This window comes from Prionailurus bengalensis, chromosome D2, assembly GCF_016509475.1.
Source record: "Prionailurus bengalensis isolate Pbe53 chromosome D2, Fcat_Pben_1.1_paternal_pri, whole genome shotgun sequence".
In the NCBI taxonomy this organism is placed as follows: domain Eukaryota; kingdom Metazoa; phylum Chordata; class Mammalia; order Carnivora; family Felidae; genus Prionailurus; species Prionailurus bengalensis.
In genome coordinates, this window is record NC_057351.1 from 67198480 (window position 1) to 67213198 (window position 14719).

Genomic DNA, 14719 nt, shown 5'->3' on the forward strand with positions numbered 1-14719 from the left:
TACTTTTCTTTCAAAGGGTTCACATGTTTTTATCAGGCCAGCTGCCTTCTCATCCACTACCTGTTCTCTGCAAAAATTGCCAGCAAGTTTCCAAAGAAGCCGTTTATTTATGGAGTCAAAGCCCCGGAGAAAGTGAGGTGCAAAGGGCTTGAATAGTTCCTCCTGGGAAGCAAAGCTAATCGGGAATGGAGCTGAGCTTGTAACCCAGCATCCTGGATGCCTGTCCTGTGATATAACCCCTGAAACACCACTCTTTCTGTGGGGGCCAATGTTATTAGAGGAGTCTGTGAATTGGGGGATAGTGTGGGAGGAGGGAGAGAGCAGTATGATGCTCTCAATTTAACACTTGATGGGCTGGGGGGGGGGGGGGAAATAAGGAAGGGGCTTGGAGCTTTAGGTTGGCACATTCATCATTCCACACACATGTTACCAAAATGCATACATGCAACTGTACTATATGTGGGCTAGAGTCTGGGGCACAATAGCACAGACTTTGTGAAACAAAAAGGCATTTCTCCTGCCTCCACTGTGTCTCTTGTGGTGCCATTGTCTGATGCTAAGAACTCACATAATAACAAAAAACAATGCCCCTATGAAGGGGGGGAACTTGATTTGGCACCAGCAGTGGTGTTTTCCATGGGAATGATGGTGGGGGCTGTGGCGGACTGTGGGAATAGTGCAAATCAGCACTTTTTTGTAGATTTTCTTCAAGCCATTGTTTATTTTGGCTTTGGTCAGATCCGTGGCCCAGCTTGAAGATTCCCACTGGGCTTTCTGAAGCTCGCAGACCTATGAGAGATGAAACAGGGATAAATAAATAATTACAAAACACCCTACCCCCGCCCAGGCACTCATGTGTGGGGTGTGCCTACCTCGGTGGGTGTGGGTAGACAGACATGTAGGTCACAGCACTGCATATGTACGCATTTGGCACCCACTGGGGAATTAGAGACTAAGGTTTTCTTGGGGCTTAGCTGGTTCATTGTCTCACTATCATCTTTCAACTGGGACAAGGGAGATCGGGGCTGTCTTACACACGTGCCAGGTTTTGCAAAATGGCATTAGATAAAAGCTGTTTGAAAATATACCTTCCTAAAGTCCTCAGACACTTAGGGACTTTTAAACATGAGAGACTCAGGTTGTGGTCCCAGCAGGAACAAAAAGTCAGTAGTCAGTCTGATCATGGAAGGTGAACTTTTATTTCACAGCTCCTAGGAGCTTCTGCTCTCCCCTAGCTAAAGGATGCAAAGACCAATCATGCAAAATTTGTCACAGGATGAAAAATGAACGGACAGTATGTGTAGTATGATTGTATCCAAATGTGAATTGGAAATGTGAATACGTTTGCTTTAAAATGCCAATTACCGGGGCGCCTGAGTGGCTCGGTCAGTTAAATGTCCCACTTCAGCTCAAGTCATAATCTGTGGTTTGTGGGTTCGAGCACCCGTCAGGGTCTGTGCTGACAGTTCAGAGCCTGGAGCCTGCTTCAGATCCTGTGTCTCCCTCTCTCTCCATGCCCCTCCCCCGCTCACGGTCTGTCTCTCTCAAAAATGAATCAACGTTAGAAAAAATTAAAATGCCACTGATTGGTGCCGTCTTCTCAGCAGCAGGTTATTATATTCTAAAAGTACACAAGACTTTAGCGAATGTTTTACCAAGAAATGTACTTTCTCTCCTTTTTTAAAAAAAGTTTCCATTTCCAGTAAGAGTCTTCTGGACTAATGTGTGTGAGGCCACTCTGAGTTTTAGGGTGGCTGGGTTGCTCAACTGCAGGGGGCAGTATTCCATGTGTCTTCTGCCTAAGTGGTTCCCTGGCAGCGGGTGGGGGGGCTGGAGGGGGGGGGTTCCAGTTGGCTTTGCAAGGTGACAATATTTGGATGGGTTTGTTGCAGAGATGTTTTCCAACAAAGTGCAGAACAGTCTTGTTTCCTGTAGCTTGTTCCCTCCACCTCTTAGATACAAGTAGGGGACCCAGGTTCTCATCTGGGTCTGGATTGAAAGAAAAAGATCTTACTAGGGGCCAGGTAGTGTGCTAAGTGCAGATATGATTTAATCAGCACAAGAATCTTATTGGAGTTTCATGGATGGGGAACGGGCCAAGAGAGGTTGGGGGACTTGCCCAAACTCACACAGTCTATGTGCTTCAGAGCTGGACTTGAACTCTTCTCTGTGACACTCCCCAATGGCCTTCAACTATCCCTCTGACTCCCACTGTACCTCCCAGGCCTGGAAAGCATCCATGGTTCCGGCAGACCCTGAGTGGGTGGGTGACAGCAGCAGCAGCAGCAAAGACAACATCTTCGACTTCGACTTCAGTCTTCAGAGCCAAAAGGTGGAGTTCAGCTGGAGTGGGGTGGGGGTCGGTCCTGGGCTGCCATTTTTCTGCGGCTCTGTCAAATAAAAGGGTGCCAGGTGTGGAGGCACCCTAGTGTGAGCTTTGCACAGCTGGACCAAGGCCGGGAAGAGGAGTGTGGAGAGAGATGCTTACATCTCCTCCCCTTCCTGGAAAATAGCTTTGCATTTGAAGGGAGAAAGAACGAGTTAAGTAAATTTGTAACTGGGATTTGGTGGCTTGGGGATTTCATTTGACCCGGTGAAGGCACATGCCTATGCCTGTCTGTGTGTAGGGGTGTGTGAACTGGGGGGAGGAAACTCCAGGCTACATATGATGGGTTTTTTGGATTGGGCTTGTATTTTTTAAAAAAGTCATACCAGCTGCCATTTATTGGGGATCCACTCACTATGTGCGAGGCATTGTCCTGGACCCTTTACCAGGTATTATTTTTATGTGAAGAAAAAAAATAGCTCACTAGTTTGTTTTCCTGCAGGTGCACTCGGAGGCATCGAGTATTTTTTCCATTTGTGTTAAAATACAGTGCTCTGCTCTGAGGTAAGATTTGGGGAGAGGCGGGGAAGGGTGCAGGAACGGGCAGAGGGCGTCCCTGTCTCGCTTTTCTCCACCTTTTATTTTGACCGGTCCGATGGTGACAGGCTCGCACTAGGACCCAGGCGCCAGAGCGCCTCCGTCTGTCCTGTAGGTTCATTCAATCTCCCATACACACAGACCCACTGCGAGACAGACACACACTCACACACACAACTGCACGCAGCGAGGCTCGGGAAGTCAGGTCGCCTCCTCGCCTCGGCGCCTCCTCCGCTCCGGCCAGCCGGGTCTTCTCCAGGGACCGGAGCTCGGCGGGGCCGCGCAGCCCCAAAAGAGGACGAGCTCGGCGGACCCCGGTTCCTCCATGGGCAAACGCGGGCGGCCGCGCAAGGAAGCGCGCTGTGAGGGCGCGGGGCTGGCCCCCGCCGCGCCCCCGGCGGTGGCCGCGCCCCAGCCCCCGGCCCAGCCCGAGGAGCCCGCGGGGGCCAAGCTCAGGTGCCCCTTCTCGGACATTTTCAACACCAGCGAGAACTCGATGGAGAAGCACATCAACACTTTTCTGCAGAACGTGCAGATTCTGCTCGAGGCCGCCAGCTACCTGGAGCAGATCGAGAAAGAAAACAAAAGTAAGTTTAGGGGCCCCTGCTCCTCCTCGGCGCCCGGCTCTTTCTTCCTCAACCACTTGGGCGACCCCTGTCGCCTGCTCGGCCCGCGCCCCCCTTCCCCCAACACACATCCAGCCCTCGGCAGTAAAGCCGATGACACCGGAGAAAGGACACGCACGCACAAAGCTGCTAAAGATGTAACAAAGACGAGCGGGGGCGGGGGGTGGATGGCGAGGGGGGCCTGTCGGTGCGTCCGTCTGTCCGTCTCCGGGAGGCTGGGAGGACCGCCGGATGGACAAGCGGGGGAGTGTTGTTTGCTGACAACTGAGCCGAGAGCTCATCTCTTCGAGGTCGCCTTTCTTCCTTTTTCTCCCCCCCCCCCCCCCCCGGAGCCTTCTCGGGCAGACAAGTGTTGTTTTTCTGTCGCTCGTTCCTGGGTGGGGTGGGGATTAGAAGCCGAAAGTTGGAAATCGTAGGCAGAGCTCAGCGGCTGGAGAAAAAAACACACGCAGACACACACGACAACAATAACAACAACAACCAAACAGCCCTCCACGGCATGGGCTTGGTCTGGCTGGCTCGGCTCTGCTTCTCCCTTCTGTCTACTGTGCTTCTTCCTCCCCTCTCGTAGCAGGGCTCAGGCCATCGCGTCCACGGATGCAGTCCCCCAGCACCTCTGTTGCCCTGGGGTGCCACCCCCCCCTCCCTCCACCAAACAGGCCGGCTGGGCCGGGCAGCGCCAGCAGCTTGCCCCGGACCCGCCGTCCTGCGCCCGGGAAACTTGGCGAGGGGGACACAGCTAAAAGGAAACTTTGGGATCTCGCAGGAAACAATAGTTGGGGAAGAAGGTGTGGGCTGTTGTGTGAGGTTTCTTTATTTTCCGGGAGACGACTTACGAGTGAGCGCGCCTGGCTGGGAAGGCAAACGCCTGCCTTGTCGATTTCTACTGTCGTCCTCCTCTCCCCCCCCCCCCCCCCCCCGGCCGATTCAGGTGGAGAGCAGTGCTGGGGAGAGGGGTGCTGGGAGCCCCACCCCGGCCTGGCCTCCTTTTTGTATTTGTTTGTTTCATTTTTGCCTCTGCCTGCTGGGTCCCCCAGTCCTCCCAGGCAGTCGACTCAGCGTCCTAACGGGGGCACGCGTGTGCGGTGTCTCCAGCACAGTCCTCACAAATAATAGCTGCGAGAAGGGGGAAAGGGCCAAGGCAGAAAAACCGATAGACTAGGGAAAACCAGGCTGTTTAATCTGTCCGAACAAGTAGGAAGATCAATGAGACGAGAGAGCGAGGGGGAAAAAAAAAAATGGTCCGATTGCAACGTGTCAGATCTTGCAACCTCCTCCCCCCAAAACACAACAACAACAGTCCTCAAACACAAAAACACCTTAGCTGACCAACACCCCAGGCCTCCGTGGTGAAAGTAACCGTGTGTTGCCAGCGCAATTGTGCAGTGGCTGAAGGCAAAAACAAGGATTTGTGTTGGGAGGACGGTTGTGTGCGTTCTTTTCTTTCTCTTCTCTCCTGTTTTCTCGGAGTGCCTGGGTTGCGAGAAAGGCGCATCGCTGGCTGTGTAGCCGAAGCAGTTTGCGATTATTCATCCGGGCGGGAGGGGGAGGGGGGCGAGGTGCATTTGTCAGGAGGGTAGTTTCTGAAAAGCTAGAGCTGGTAGGGAGCTGGGTGAAGACGTGGTTTTGTTTGGTGTGTTTGCTTTTGTTGGAGGGGGGAGGGGCGCGATTTCTTTAGCTACCCCCCACCCCTGTCCGGGGTTCTCTGGAGTCTGTCCCGTGGTACCGACTCTGGTGGGGGTGCACTAAAAGAGGGCACCTTGGCAGTGTGTGGCAAACCTGGGACCCCCACCCCCAGCACGGTGTACGAAGAAGGCGTTTGGAGCTTCCACCGCGTCCCGCCCCCCCCTCCTCACCCGCAGACAATCGGAGACCTCCGCCCCCCCTTGCCGCCTCCCCCACCCTCCCCCGCCGCCCTGGCCGCCGCCACCTCCTAGTTTACCCCGTGCCGGGGCTCCGGCGTGGCCACCAGTCACGTAAGCAGAGGGCCGGGCGCGCCGGGCCGGGCTACCCCTCACGGGGCGGGCCAGCGGCAGCCGACTGGGGCTCCTGTGGCGGAGGAAGCCAGGGGGCTTCCTCCTGGTCCCTCTCCCGAGCGTCCGCGCTGCAAGCCCAGCAGCCCCCGAAGATGGGTTCAGGAACCTCAGCGCCCCAGTCAAAGTCAACTTCGTGTGCGTAATCAGCCCCTCGGCCCCACTGCCCCCCCTCCGGCCGGCTCCCCGCGGGAGTATTTTTAGCTCTGTTGCCTCTATTTGCTGCCGCTGTTTGGCTCTGCATGACGTGATGCCAACGGCCCCCAGATTTCCCCGAGAGCGTGGGGGCGCTGCGCCTTGCCCAGCTTGGCTGCGGGGACCCTGCTCCAGGCCCTCGTCCCCTCCCCAACGGCTCACGCAGGCGAGGGTGACCTCCAGCAAACTAAGGGCTACCATCGCCAGGCCCTTTATTATGCCCCCTGCAAACAGGAGCGGCCCACGGGGGTTGCTTTATCCTCCCCACTTTCGACTCCCCCTCCAACCTCCCACTGGGGCTGGGTTTCCCAGTACGGAAAACGGCGGGCCCTACATCTGCCTCAATTTATTGGGGGCGCTTCTTCGCGCTGGCGGCGCTCGCCGTTGTTTTCTGTTCGCTGCACACAATGCCCGCGCGTCACGGCGGTCCGCGTGTGCACAGCAATAACGCGAGTTGGGGGGCGGGTCGTGCGTGCGCCGGGCTCGGGCACTGCGGGTCGCTCCGCGCGCGCGGGGCTTGTTTTGCTTCAGAGCCCCGCTTTCCGAAACGCTTACATCATTCAGTCGTTGGGGGAGGGAGGAGGATCTGGGCGTTCCGATAGGACTCCAGCATTTCTCAGGTCCCTGGTTTTTGGAAGGAAGCAGGGATCCTAGCTGTTTATGATGTTCATTATGATAGGAGGGGGCTCAAGTTTTGTTTGTTGGGCAAGTTTTGTTTTTTTTTTTTTCTTCTCTTTTTAGGTCACTACTGCAAAGGGCACTGCTGGCCGGCTCAGGTGCACAACCTCCCCGCCTTCATTTCAGCCAGTTCCCCTGTAATCACTTGATCTCAGTTTCTCCGCCTCCTCCTCCTCCCCCTCCCAGCTAGAGACACATGGTTTCCACATGGAGACAAACTTCTTTCCTCTGACTGGACTTGACCTAGCTGCGTTGTTCAGCCTATCGGCAGCTTCAGCTTTCTCTGACATCACGCGTTGCTGAGGCCTGAAACTGGTGGGTGGAGCCAGGAGGCAAGCCAGGAAATCTCTGGGAGCTGTAGTGTGGCCAGCTGCTACAATCCCTTCTTAAAGGGACGCTCTTCTCCCCTGAGACGGGTGTCAGCTTTGATTCTTCATTTCGGGTTCGGTGAGACCTTCCCGAAAGGCTCCAGTAGACCCTGGTCACGAGTTCACACGTTTCGTTTTTACTGTTGTTTGCAAAGTACTTACTTGGCAGCCGCTTGCCTTATTTTCCATTGTTGCCAGAACTGCTTTTCATTGCCTCTTTGAGGTTTCCGTAGTAGGAGGAGTGCTCACCGAGTTGTGGCCACAATGTTGAATTATTCCCAGTAGGTATGGTGAGCCTCCTCAGGAGGAAGGGGTTCAAATTAAGTCACCCAGTATTGACTGTTCTGTGCAAGGCAAGGATTCCCAAGGATATGTGGGTACATTCTCCTGAAGTTCCAACTGATGCGAATCCTTAAGGATCTCAAATTAAAGGTCTCCAGAAATATTAATCATGGAGACTGTGACCCGTTATCACAAAATCAGAAGTTATATATAAATCATCTCTGGCATCACCTCTATCCATTTGGGGTACAGTGAAGGGGTGGCAATTTAGGACCGACTGATAATTAGAAAAATATTTACTTCCTGTTTTGGAAAAGGTTAAACTGAAAGGGAGGAAGAATGAGATTCACAAAGCAGTGTTATGTGCAGAAAAGCTGTTCCGTGGTCAAGTAAAAGCAACTGTAGTGTAACGTCTAGAGGGTTAGAAATGGGCTTCCCAGTGTCTGGGGAGGGTCACTTGGGGGGCAGTGCTTAAGATAGAGAAGAATGATTACATGGGAGTAGAAGCCATAGATCGCCCTCTGGAGTGGATTATCTGGGTTTAGAGTGAGGTGCTTTCTTGGACCAGGCATGGACAGGCCAAGGGGCAGCCTCTTCTTCCTGATGGAGAAAAGCTGCTGCTGTGTGCTTTCATGGGGCCCCACCCTGCCTTCCCCATGTAATCGCCTCTGCTCCCGTCCAGCAGGTCCACCAGCAAGCAGGCTTCGCAGTCATGCCTCTGTGCTTGACTCAGACTCTTCCTTCTGTCTAGAATGGCCTCATTCTCTTACTCCACTGGGGTTATCTGTTTCTTACTCACCCTTCAAGATCTAGGTAAGTTCCTACCTCCTCTAGGAAGCCTCCTCTGGCTATTTCTTAATTCAGGGTAGTTGAGAGAATGAAAACCTTACAGTTACCCAGAGTAGGGCCCAAATTCCTCCGTCGCTGCTTACTGGCTTTGTGACTGTATGTGCAAGTTACCTAACCTCTGAGGCTCCATTTCTTTTTTGTAAAATGAGGATAACAATAACACCAGCCTCACATCATTGCTGAACAACTAAATGAGGTACTCTATTTAAACATTTAAAGTACCTAGAATATAGTAGGTGCTCAATAAATAGTCTCTGAGCCTTGATAATCAGTACTATGCAATTTTCCACTTGCTTCCTATGTATTAGCTTTATCCTCACAGGGAGATGATTAGCATCCTAAGGGAAAAGATCACCAATAGTATTTCAGTATATGTCACCATTGCATATAGCATACCACTGGGCATATAGAAGACATTTAATGTACATTCTTTGATTGGTTGGATTTGTCATTTACTGGCTATGGCACAGTGATCAGGTTTGAAGGCCAGGGGACACAGAATAGACTTTCTGGAGACTTGGAGAAGAATTGGCAATACTGATCTCTTCCAAGGAGAGGAGAAGTTTCATGTAATCAACATAGAGTGCCCTCGGGCTACAAAGACCAGGGGCTGCAAAGAAATGGTAGTTCAGGCCTGGAGAGCTGAAAGTGCCCACTGTCATCAACTGTGACCCTGAAAATGAATGTTACTAGCTTAGAGAGCAGGAGACTAGGGCAAGTTATGCTAAAATTAAGAGGTTTGATGGCAACTAATGTTCAAGCAGGTCACATTTCTGCATAGCGGGCATCTTACAATTCATTCATTCATTCTGCAAATATGTATTGAACATGTACTATGTGCACTTGCTTTTTTCCTGAAAATCCTGTGGGTTCATTTATGGTGGGAGTGGAATGGGACATTTGGTTTTTGGGGAGTTGTGTAAAGAACACTTTTTTAATGTTTATTTATTTATTGTTGGGGGGGGCAGAGAGGGAGAGAGAGAGAATCCTGAGCAGGCTTCATGCTGTCAGCACAGAGCCCAACATGAGCTCTCAAACTCACAAACTGTGAGATCCTGACCTGAGCTGAAATGAAGAGTCGGACACTTAACCAACTGAGCCACCCAGGCGCCCTGTGTAAAGAACATTCGTAAATCGAGTTTTTGTTTTTGCTGTATCCTAAATTATGTTTCTCAGATTCAGCTTTTTTCTTCCAGTTTTAAATATGATCTCTGCCCACTGGTAAATGCCAGAAGTCGACTTTGAGGATAGTTGTGGCTTTCAGAGTCCCAGAGCTCCCAGGGACTAGGCACCCTACAGAGGATGCCCAGGGAAAGGGAACAGAGCCTTCGAATTTCGGAGAAGTTGAATTGAACCATTCCTGGTTTGTGGGGGGAAAGGAAGTTCCTTCCGTCAGCTCCAAGGCAAGACAGCATGTTCACTGACCTTCCCTTGCTGATGAAAATGCTGTACCATTGACATACCCAGAAATGGGAATTTTCATCTGAGGATGGCTGGGCAAAAGTTTGGAGGCAAAACTGAGGGAAATGAAGAAGATTCTAGCATGTTGCAGCAGCAACTAATTGCATTACATACGGTGAATACTGGTTACCATTTTTTGAGCACTGACTATATACCAAGTATGGGGCTAAACATGCATTATCTCCTCCAGTCTTCACAACAACGCCATGATGTGTGCAATTTTATTGCCCCATTTTATAGAGGGGGTAACCAAGGTGCAGGGATGTTGAGTAACTTGCCCAAAGGTCATATGGTTTAGTAAGTGGCAAAGCTAATTTTTGGAACCTAGGCCTCTGATTCCCGAATGAGCCTGCAGTCTTAACCATATATGCATGTACACGTTTTCCAGTCAAGGAATGAAGTCCAGAGAGGTAAAATGACTTGCCCAAGGTCACCCAGCAACCTAAAGCAGAGCTGGTATTTGAAACACTCTGTTGATTGTTCAAGGTCTTCCTGTACACACCCTGCTTAGAAAAGGCTTAGAAGTAAGGCCGAGGACAGAATAGCCAACCAGAGAGGGTTTTTTGTTTTGTTTTGTTTTTGTTTTTCAGACTTGTTCAACTCTCCTGGCCCTAACTCAAGTTTAGGCTCCTAGGAAACACCACCCCCTCCTGCTGCCTTTCCCAAGTCCGTCCTCTGGGCATATCAGAGGACTTGGGCTGTTGCTATGGTACTGGGGCCAACAGCAGGTTCATCAAAAGCCGGGTCTTTTGCCTTTAAAAAAAGCCTGGCCCTGCAGAAACGAATTGGCCACAAAGATTTGCATCAGTCATTGTGGCTTGTTCTGTTTTAGATCCCCCCTGCCTCCCTACCCCACCCCCTCCTCCCTACCACCACCACTTTCTATAAATACAGTTGGATAAATATTGATTTAAACTGGGTTTCTGGAGGAGAAGCACATGGCTGCCCTGGCCTGGTCTTCACTTAGATACCACCAGCATGCCAGGCCTGACACACCTAACCCCCGACAGCTCTGGCTTCCAAATGACCCGTTTTGGGGAGGTAAGTTGTGGTTTTGTGGCTTTGATTAAAAGAGAGAGAGAGAGAGAGAGAGAGAGAGAGAGAGAGAAGAGAGAGAGAGAAGGAGTGAAAAAGCAACAACCCAGCAAGAAATGGGAATCTTCTTGCAGAATGAAGAAAGCAATTCTCAGCAGGCAGAAATGGGGAGCCGGAGGCCGTATTGCAGACTGGCCTTCTGAACCATTCTCTTGCCTTTCCCATTCTTCCTTCCACTCCATTTTGGGTTTTGTTTTTAAAGGAGGCAGGAGGTAAGACAGAGTGTCAGGGCCAGAAGGAGCCCCAGAGGTCACAGAGCATCCATCATCCTATTACAGATGGGGAAGCTGAAGCCCAGAGAGGGACAGTGGCTTGCCCAAGATGACACAGCAGAAGCAGAACCAGATTCTTCTGAGCCTCTTGCCTGGTGTGAGAATGGGTTACAAGCAGAGCCCCAAACTGGGCTTTTGTTTTACAGGTCAGGTGCTTATAAAGTCAGCAATTCTCAAACCTGGTTTACTGATCCTAGGGTGTGGCAGGTTGGTTATTGCAAAGGCCATTGCAACATTCACAACAGTCTTTCAAAATGAAGCTAATTTGAATTTGCCATTTAGAAAAAAAAAAATTTTCTTTTACACTGGGGCTGGGGGAAGTAGGAGGAGTCCAAAGGCAGTGACAGTGACAGGATGGCTACCCAAGCCTTATCTGAGGAGGAGAAATACAAGTCTTCCCAGAGGGGCCTCCTCTGGGGGCGGTGGGTGGAGCTCTGGGCTCACACTGAAGAGTGGCTTCAATTCCACAGGGACAGACACCTGCTCTCTGGCTCTTCTGCTACTAAAGGGAAGTAATTGTCTCTGATATCATTGTCCCTGAGTGGCCTGGCTGGAGGTGTTAAAGCTGTCAACAGCTGACTTGATCTCTCTGGCCAAAAATAATGGGAATTTGCCACCATCCCCTCCAGAACTTGAGCCTCCTTCTCTGCTTCCTCATCTTTGCAGAGTTGCGCTAGGCCCCTTGCTTGTGAAACATTTTGAAAGTTCAGGTGACCCTTGTTTTGAGCAATAAATCTCCAGGAAATATATGTAAATAAGATCTCTTTTTTTTAAAACAAATTTAAATTAGAGAAACTCTCTTTAAAAGGCCATTGTAGGGGCGCCTGGGTGGCGCAGTCGGTTGAGCGTCCGACTTCAGCCAGGTCACGATCTCGCGGTCTGGGAGTTCGAGCCCCGCGTCGGGCTCTGGGCTGATGGCTCAGAGCCTGGAGCCTGTTTCTGATTCTGTGTCTCCCTCTCTCTCTGCCCCTCCCCCGTTCATGCTCTGTCTCTCTCTGTCCCAAAAATAAATAAACGTTGAAAAAAAAAAAAATTTAAAAGGCCATTGTGGCAAATACTTTTATTTGGAATTATGTTTCTTGCCAGGGGTTCTCCCTAAATTTGTTCCCTGAATGTCTTCCTTCCTTCCTTCCTTCCCTCAGACTGATGTTTAAGGAGCACATACTGTTTTATGTCAGGCACTGTGCTAGGTCCTGGAGATAACAGTCCCTGCCCTCATGGAGTGTATACTCTCTTCCAGTGCCAGTTTTTAGAAATTCGTTTGCCTTAAACCCCAACAATGTAGAATTACACGTGACTTGGATTTTGTGTCTTCAGTTCTAGACATCATTACAGACAGAACAAAATTTATCCTCCTCTCCCTGCACCCCCTACCCCCACCTCCATGTTTAAAGTCTTTTGTGTTTGTCCTTGTAATTTTTCCAGATCTGACTTGTTGTTGTTGTTGTTGTTGTTGTTATTGTTTTACTACCTGAGCTTAGGAACTAAGTACCCCGTGAGCAGCCTTGTAAATAAACACATTCCACTCTCAGTTCTTTCCAGAACGGGGCATTCTGTACTTGGAGGACTGTCCATACCAGTGTTCCTACCAAGCGCACCCTCCTATATAACATGCCCTTGGCCACATATCTCTAGTACCCAACTCCAGCATCTGCTAAGGAAATTTAAACACAGCAAAATTAGAAAGATAAACATAGTGTCCTGAGGGAGATTAGGAAATTCAAACTAAAGCCAATAAAAAGGGATTTGGATTACCTCCTATTTGAGATATTTTACTCTTGTGTGTTTAGGGCCATTAGCAAGAATACTTGAATAAAGATGATTTGGGACAGTTTTAATAGTGTTGTATTAAAATGGAGGGCATGCCCAGGGCTGCTTTGTTCGTGGCCATGGGTGGCGAAGTGTGAGCTGGGATGGCCTTTGTTTTTCTTTCTACGGTGGCCCAGACTGCCTTATGGCATCCCTGTGTTATCTCCCTCTTACCTCCACCACACCTGACCTCCCATACCATATTTCTTGACTCTTTTAAGGCCCGGAGTGCCTTGCATATGACCCTCTTTCATTCTTTTCACCAGCTGTAAAATGTAGCTCAGTTCAACAGATAATTTCTAAGACCTGCCAGGAGCCAAGCACTGTGCTTGGTCCTTTCAAAGTGCAGGAGGTGTGGAGCTGGAGAGTTCCAGCTCAGATTCCAGTGCAAATGATAGACAAATAAAGACCAATAAAGAATTCTTGTCTGTCTCCTAGGAGTCTGATAACCTGTCCCCAAGGGGACTGCTGACAGGTGCAATGTTTTCTCTATTTTCCAGAGGAATAGTGATCATGACTCCCTTTACTGAGCAGTTACTATGTACGAGCACAATGCTGAGTGCTTTGTATTAAATCCTCACAACCATTGAATAGGAGGGTGCTAGGATTATCCTCATTATAAGTGAGGAAAGCCTTAGCCTTAGCAGGGCTAGCTAACTTTCCTAAAGTCACATGTTAACATAGAGCGGAGCTGAGACTCAAACCTAGGTTTTTCTTTCTTCCTAGGAGAACTTAGACCTCAGGGGGCAAGAGGCAAGAGATGGAATCTGGACTGTTTGAATTCCGAGCTGAGGGTCCCCTTGGGGATGCCTCCCTGGAGTGACTTCCTTTACTTCCCACTCATCCTGGGACAGAGACAGGGCAGCCAAAACCTTCCAGGGCTCTTTGGGTATTGACAGTAAAGTCTGACTAGGGCCCTTTTCCTGAAGGGCAATGGTCTAGGGTGTTGCTACTTGCATGTGCAGCACCACCTTGCCCAGCACCCCCTGGGGAACTCACCCAACCAGTAGAGCTCCTGTGGTTCTGCACACTAGGGTGGCAAGGGTGTGAATCCATACACTATGAGGCTATACTAGGTTTCCTGAAGGCGTTCGAGCTTGTAGGGGAACTGGTCTGGCCATGCTTGGAGCCAAGGGCTTCTGCCACAGAAGCCAGAGGGGCGAGAGGCACGTGTGAGCTGCGGAGATGAGCTATAGACCCTGACTGCCACCGTGACAGTGTGGGCAGGCTGGTTCTGGTCAGTTGGCATAGGTCCAACCTCTTCTCCTCAGTGAAGATTGAGGAAGCAAGAGTGATCTTAAATATAACTGGGTTCATGTCACTTGTTTAAGCCTTTCAATAGTTTATCTCGCCCTGACTATGTAGAGTGAGTGTGGTCCAAGGATGGACAGCCTTGGCATCTGTTGCGACTTTGTCAGAAATGGGACTCCCAGGCTCCACCCCAGACCTGCTGGATCTGAATCTGTATTTTGCCACAATTTCCAGGTGATTGTTTTGCTCATTTAAGTTTGAGAAGCCAGCCTAGACAGCCCTTGTGATTGCCCTGATGCTTCTACCCACCTAAAGCAACCCCCCATTTATCACTTATCCTTTATCCTATTTATCACAATTTGCAATGATTTTACTTGTTTATCATCAGTCTCTCCGGCTAGAATACAAGCACCTGGAGCACAGGGACCATTAAGTAGTTTCGTTAATTATTCTATCTTCAGCATCTAGCTTAGTGCCCAACACATAATAGATGCTTAAGGAATATCTGTTGAATGAATGATGAGTTCTCTGTCTTTAATATTCTGACCTAGTGCTTCTCAACAAGGGAGCTACTGGTGAGGTAGTTCTTCTTGTGAAGATTAGTGTAGAATAATGCAGGTTGTAACCTCCGTGGTTCCCACTCAGTAAATGCCAACAGGACCCTCTAGTCATTGTGACACTCAAGAAAGCCACTCCTACTTATTTCCAAAACCTCCTGGGGGTTGGTATGACCCCTGGCTGAGACCATTGCCCTAACCAATTTTGTCTGTTTTGTCTGATTGAACATACCTTGATGAATGCTGTGGGGTCCCAGAATTAGAAAATCTAAGTTTGAATCCAGTCACTACCTAGGTGACATTGAGCAAATCCCTTAAGC

At 50.1% G+C, this 14719-nt stretch overlaps 1 protein-coding gene across 1 annotated transcript in view; it reads left to right on the top strand.

The window, feature by feature from the left end:
* The first annotated feature begins 3042 nt into the window (after positions 1–3042).
* MXI1 (MAX interactor 1, dimerization protein) overlaps positions 3043–14719 on the top strand; it is an 81964-nt gene continuing 70287 nt past the window's right edge. Inside the window, exon 1 of the mRNA XM_043597484.1 lies at positions 3043–3510. Coding sequence (XP_043453419.1) covers positions 3249–3510 — 262 coding nt within the window. The 5' untranslated portion in view covers positions 3043–3248. The remainder of the gene's footprint in view (positions 3511–14719) is intronic.